Source organism: Hylobates moloch, unplaced genomic scaffold, assembly GCF_009828535.3.
Source record: "Hylobates moloch isolate HMO894 unplaced genomic scaffold, HMol_V3 SCAFFOLD_1, whole genome shotgun sequence".
NCBI lineage: Eukaryota > Metazoa > Chordata > Mammalia > Primates > Hylobatidae > Hylobates > Hylobates moloch.
Window position 1 is genome coordinate 235,204,958 of NW_026652276.1, and position 6,924 is coordinate 235,211,881.

Genomic DNA, 6,924 nt, shown 5'->3' on the forward strand with positions numbered 1-6,924 from the left:
GATGTTAACATGGCATGGATTTGCCTTTGACAGAATTATTTCATTCCTTTTTCCGCTAACCTTGATTGATCTTAGTCTGTAGCATGTGGAAGGGTCCAGGATTTTAGTTGGGAGCATAATTAAATAGAGAAAAGTGTACCAGACTGATACTACTTCCTTCTAACCTTTCTACATTTCTTACCAGCTGTTCACAGCCACCCCACTTGCCAGAAGAGCTGGTGGCTGTCTGACCTTCATCTGACCCAGAGATGAATGGTTCCCGTGATTATCTTTTTGTGGGCGTTTCCCCAGTCTAGGAGTGATAACCTGGAATCCAGTAGGGTGCCCTTGATTTTACAGCGAACTCTCAGAAGGTGCTCTGAAGCTGGGATTATGAAATCCCAGATTACTCAAGATTTGGGGTTTCATATTTTAATAGAAAATCCACATTCTGGCTGGCAGAATTCAGATGCTCCTTGCCCCATTCCCACCCACTCCTCAGTCAGAGGCATGAATAGGCAAGCCTGCCTGACATGCCTTGTCGTGGACCTGATAGCCTCTGTAAACCTAAACATCTTCTGCAGGGTGGAAGTGAGAGCATCAGACAAGACTCTGAAGTCCCCCTGAAGAGGAAGCCCCACATCTCTCCCAGACCCATACTTGTCCCCCAGAGAGTGGGGGGCAGGGAAGCAGAATAGTGTCCCAGTTCCTTTTTGAAGGACTTAATCTCTCCCCACGCTGAGCATGGCCACCGCTCCTCAATGTCCATCATTTGCTCACCTCCAACTCTCCCATTCTTTGCATCCAATCCATCTTTTCTCCCCCAGTCCTCTTCTCGTCTTCTCTTTTAAGCAAGGGGCTCAGTACTCGCTTGACATTGCCAAACCGGGGAGCTGGGTGAATGGGAAGTGGATGGGATTCTAGAAGAGCAAGAATCAGCCCACTTAGCCCTTTGTCCTTTTGAAAACCCTACACATGAACCATTTTTTCTCCACATTAATTCTGCTCCTTAATATGGAGCTCCAGTGTCCTGGAGTCCCACCTGGGAATCTCCCAGGAAAGGCTTTGCAGAGCTGAAGTTCACTCTTGCGTGAGGCTGCTTGTTCATGTCTCTGCCTCTTTTTAATTCCCAGGCTGGAAGTGAGAACCCCAGCATTTCCCTACATGTTATTGGCTTAAATGGACCCACCCATGATCTGGAGATGATGCCGCCTGATGATCCACGGATGAGGTTTGCTTCCTTCTATTATGTCAAAAAAAAAAAAAAAAAACTAAGATGAATGTTCAATGTACATGGTTTCTTCTGGATCAGATTTATCTTGCAATGAATTTAAACATCCAAGAAAAAGGTACCTTTCCTAAAGATTTCCTCACTGCTTTATGATTCCGTTTTCTAGGAAAAGAATACCATTCACCAAATACTATTATTTTTCACCTTAGGTCAGGTGCAGGTTATCCTCCCGAGAGCTGGGCTCCAGCCATGCCTCAGGGGGACACCAGAGGAAATGATGTGGTCTGCCCAAGACAATCCATGGAGTCTGACCTTCTGTTAATGGTGCTCTGTATTTAGAGCATTTTTTAGAGCATGGAGCAGTTTTCCAGTGGCAAATCCTATTCTAATAAAGCCACATCTCCCAGTTGGTAAGGTCGCAACTCTGTGGAAGGTATTAACAATGTTATTGAGTTATTACTATTAGCATCTGATTGTGGTCGATTTTTTCTAAATCAAAACAACTGATTTAGGATCAAAGTGAAGTGGTTTGAATATCAGTTTAGTATTTGCCCCAAATTCAAGCAGTGTGGTGAATGATTATACTTCCGGAGTCCAGCTATACCATCATCAACCTTCTCTCTGTTAAGAATATTGATGGGAGACTCAAAAAGAGGAGGGGATTTTAGGGGTGCCAGAACCCACTCATGTATAGATTCTGAAATTTCATGAATGGCACTATTTAAGCCAAGAATAACTCGTTCTGAGTCTCAGCAAAGACCCAACCCATATTTTGCTATACCTCTAGCCTGGGCCTTTATTAATCCATTCAAAGCTCCATATTACTAGTAGCTTCTGGCTACTAGTAGCCGGGGATGGAGGCTCCAGCACCTGGTGACTCTGGACCTCTCTGAATGATGTGCTGGCCTCCTGAAGTGGCTCCAATGCCACCTTTGCCCCACACCCTGAGCTCCTGCACAGAAGCCCGAGGCCTCTGCAGAATTCTACTGCGATTCCTTCCCCTCATCTTTCTTCAGTAAAACTTATAATGTTGTAAGATCCCCAAGTGGATGGATGAAGCCCAGAAGTCCAGTGCTCTAGGAAGGGTGAGGCACTGCCTGTCCCTCTCAGCCCTGCATGGGTCTTCTCCCCAACATGGGAGGGCCTGAGTCTCTAGAGGTTTGATGAACCTGGCCCCAGCAGCTGGTCCCAGGGACGACTGGTCACTGGGGCGTCAGCCCAAGGTGTGTGCTGGTTCAGAGAGTTGAATTGATTTGGCTGGTGATATTTTTGCTGAGATTAAAAAAAAAAAAAAAAGTTCAGATGATTGCTTTGGCTTTTCTCCTGAAGTTCCATATATTTTATTGTTTTCCTTTCAGCCCCCATCCCTGCCAAGCCTCCTGGGGCCTGGTCCGGCAAACTCACTGAATTAATATGGAAAGTCACCTGGAAAATTTCAGCCATCTGTTTGAGTTAATTGAAAATCTCGTTTAGTCAGTTTGGTGATGCTGTTTCCACAGGCTTGATTAGCTTCAAGGACAATGAAAAATTAGCGTCAGCCAGGACTTGAAGCCTGGATGCTGGGCTGTTCAGGTTCTCTGGTTGCTCTCATTTCCTAAGCTCAGTGCAATAATGCATTTTATATGCAATGTAAATTTGTAGCATGCAAATGTCACACTTTCTCATACTGCTTCTCTATCACACATCTTTGAGAGTTTTAAAAAGTCAGCACAGATATATCAGAATCCCAGACTCAATGTAGAGCACATGTTTAGTGTTTGCCGGCCATTTGCCTGAGCAGTGGGAATTTGGTGGCGAATGAAGCATGGAGTTCGTTCACAGTGTGGAGGGGAACCTGGATCCTGAAGAAGTCATTACTAGCAAGTAAATCCCTGCAGGTGTGAGAAGGGCTGTGGAGACGTGTGGAAAAGGAGGCCACCTGGTCTGGAGGGTGGCAGTGTCACGGCAGAGGTCAGAGTTTCCACACGTCCATGCTAGTGACATTTGGGGCTCAGCAATTCTGTACTGTAGGGGGCAGTCCTATGCGCCGTAGAGCATTAGGCAGCATCCCTGGCCTTACACATTAGATGCTGTAATATCCGCCTTTTCCCCCTCCAGTTGTGGCCATCACAAATGTCTCCAGCCATTGCCCAGTGTCCCCAGATTGAGGACTAATGGTTTCAAGTGAAGGTTCTCTAGCCAACTTCCTGGGTTTGAGTTCTGGCTCTGTGGACTCTGTCAAGTTACTCAGCCTCCCTGCTTCAGTTTCCTCATCTGTAAAATGGAGATAATTTTAATAATAAACATGTTTACTCTTGTGGACAGTTCTGAAAGTTGGATGAGTTAAGGCACGGATCATAGGGCTGGCTCCTCCAATCGTTCCATCTTGTGGCTATAAGTACCCCTTGTATATGGACAACTCTCACCTGTGTACCTCAACCTGGCCTGGGTCAGGACTCTAGGTTCAAAAAGTCAACCACCCAACCAGCATCTCTACTGGGCGTGGTCACCATGTAATTTTTAAATGGTCAAATTGTGATTCTCAGACAAAATCAATCAACATGTGTCCAAGATTTTATTTAGCTCATTAATTAATAAGGGAGCCAGTGAGCTCTTAAAAAGAGGCCATAGAACCGTCGAGAAGCTAGTCGTATAGAGGCAATTGAACAAGGACATCCTAGGGTGCGTCTGCCGGGTTACTCAGCCATCCGGGAGAGACGCCTACCCCAGCAGGGTTGAGACCGCCCCTGCAATTGGAAATCAAGCCCAGCATCTCTCTGGAGGAGGGCCCAGTGATCCCACCTGCCTCTTTACCACCTTCAGATCCATTTGCTGACACTGTCTACACAGCACCTCAGGCCGAACCCGGTCAAAGCCAAGCTCCTACTCCCCTTGTCTACACCTGCTCCCTGCAGTCTCCCCACCATGGTCCAGGGCAACTCCACCTTCCAGGGTCCCAGGCCTCCTTTACATCCTTCTGTGCTAGGGACCCTCCTTGGCAGGTGCCTGGCATCAGCCTGCAACCCCCCGCCGCTCCCCACTCCTTCCTGGCCTGGCCCACCAGCACTGCCCCCTCCTGCCCCACCCACTGCTGACCCCACACAGTAGCCAGAGTAACCCTTTAAATGACATCAGGCCATGTACCCGCTGCTCCCAGACATCTGGTGTCTTCTACTTCTCTCCAAGTAAGGGCCAGACTTCCTACAGTGGCCTCAGAAGCCCCCATGATAGATTGATTGATTGATGATAGATAGATAGATAGATAGATAGATAGATAGATGATAGATAGATAGATGATAGATAGATGATAGATAGATAGATAGATAGATAGATAGATAGATAGATAGATAGATGATAGATAGATGATAGATAGATAGATGATAGATAGATGATAGATAGATAGATAGATAGATAGATAGATAGATAGATAGATAACTGATAGACAGATAGATACATAGGCCATGCACCCTTTCTATCCCCCCTCACACCAGCTGGGTCACTCCCATACGAGGATCTGCACGGAGGCTCCCCTCTGCCCAGAGAGCTCCTCCCCACTTAGGTCCTGATCAAATACATGGTTCCCATAGTGACTTGCATGGCAGCCCCACCCCGCTTCCATTTTTGGTTTTTAATATTTTTAATGTTTTCTTTCTTTTTTCCTGCCACCTAGAAAGGTTGGTTCCCATGGGGTGGGTCCTGGCTCCAGTCCTGCAGCAGGGCTCTGGAACCTTGGCTGGATGGATGTATTGACTTCAAAAGTAGCCGGTAAAATCTTATTTGCATGGGATTCTTGAAGCTTGAGACATCTTCAGTTGTGCTGGTACCTTTCTAAGAACCAAAACTTATTCACTATTTAGCCGTGGATGACATCTTGTCCTCTCAAGCACAGGATGCTAAAGGAACTAAAACTAAGACACCTCATCTGTGGAGGGACACAAAAGGAGTGAACCCTAAGCCATGCCCCTGAGCACCTAGGAAGGGAGAGATGCAGAGGTTTCTGGAAGCCTGCGGTTTATTTCAGCAGGCTAGCTCACGAACCAAGAGGAAGGGAGAAAGCATTTCATGTATCTGCTATCTAACGTTTATGCCACCCATGTTCCATTTGTTTGTTTGTTTGTTTGTTTGTTTGCTTGTTAACTAGATTGACTTCTCCGATGGTTCTCAGATGCAGGGAGAGTTAAGTCTGCACTTTCAAATCTTTGCATTGGCAAGCACTTACTCATCATCCATGTGGCATGTGCTGTGTGAGGCCCTTGGGTGATTAAGACGTGTGGCCTCTCCTAATGAGAGCTCACATTCCAAGAGGCCTGGACAGCTTGTAGCCAGGGGCTGCAAGGAAGTGTGGCAGGAGCCGCACCTAGGAGCAGAGGTGCCCCTTATCGGGTGAGTGGGAAGTGTTCAGGATGGTTTTGCAGATGTCAGAAGGATCCCGGGGCAAAATTGGAGGCCCTCTTGGGAAACGGTTCTATTAAAGAGAACTAAGAGCGGTGGGCCCAGAGTAGAGCTCAGCCTTCCTCGGGCTAATGCAGGGACCCAGGCCTTGTTAAGCTGAACCTGACCAGGAAAGAATAAACACTGTCTATTCTGTGGGTGGAGAAAAATAAATGCAAATCGCTGTGCTGTGGTTTCTATGCTTTCACACAGAAACCCAGCTGCATTGATAAAACAAATGTGCTTGTTTTTTGCCGGTTTCCTCCGGCCTTTCCCGAGCAGTTGAGTTGTGTGTTGAATTAAGATGCGGCAGATAGCCAGCACTATCATTCTGAAGACATGTTGCCCTGTGCTGATATGTGCCGTTATGTGCCTCCAAAGGTCCTGTTTGGATGCAGCACAGCTGCTCTTCTCCTGATTCCCTGGCAAGTAGAGGTGGTAAAGGGCTCCCAGAACCCAAGACACAAAACCAACCATGTCCCTGATGCACCTGTGCCCAGGTGTGGGCACTCACTCCTCCACCACCCACTTCCACGGCTCACGAAAGGCTCAGAGGCCTCTCACTTTCATTTTCTTTTACCTCCGTTTATTTGTTTTGATCCCAAGCACCAAGGATTTAGATGCTGTGCAGCTCCTGGCACAGAAGCATGGTTGGTCCATGCAGGCCTCTCTCATTTTATTGATTTGCTCTTTTTCAACTTTAGTCCCTACTCCCATGCCCTCGCCACCTCATAGGCACCTATTTCGAATGCTTAGAGGACCCTTGTTCCTCTGTGTTTTTGTAAAGCCTGTATTGTTGCTTGGGTATGTGCACGCTTACTTTACATAAATGGCATTGTGATAGAGAGCTAGATACGCTATAGGATAGAAACAGATGGAGCTCCAGACATAGATGTCTGTTTCCTCTTGTTTTCCTCTGAGCACCATGGGAAGACCTAGCACACCCATGTGTATTTGACTAGCCCACGGCTTCTAACTGCACACAGTGACGCCAGATGCCCCCAGCTCCTGGGCAGCTTACACCCTCATGGCCTCCTCTGCCTCCAGGCTTCTTCCCAACATGCACTGCCCTTGACACCTCCGTGCTGACCCTGATGCGAAACTCAGCCTTCTCTCTTTCCAATTTATACAAATCATGGTATGTGCACGAGTTTTGGGAAAGCTGAGGGTCATCAGAGCCATGAAAACAACACAGAACAATAGAGTTCTCATACCTGATGCCTTGAGCACCCCGCCAAAAAAAAACCACCACCATCATCACTACCACCTCTTCCCCAACCTTCACCACCTATACAACCTCCACC

The 6,924-nt window shown here is 47.2% G+C and overlaps 1 protein-coding gene across 3 annotated transcripts in view; it reads left to right on the forward strand.

Moving 5' to 3' along the window:
• Nucleotides 1-6,924, forward strand: part of DPP6 (dipeptidyl peptidase like 6) — a 1,054,804-nt gene that overhangs the window by 926,440 nt on the left and 121,440 nt on the right. For all 3 annotated transcript variants that reach the window (XM_032753183.2, XM_032762299.2, XM_032753182.2), the window contains exon 10: nt 1,113-1,210. In XM_032753183.2, the coding sequence (XP_032609074.1) occupies nt 1,113-1,210 (98 nt within the window). The remainder of the gene's footprint in view (nt 1-1,112; nt 1,211-6,924) is intronic.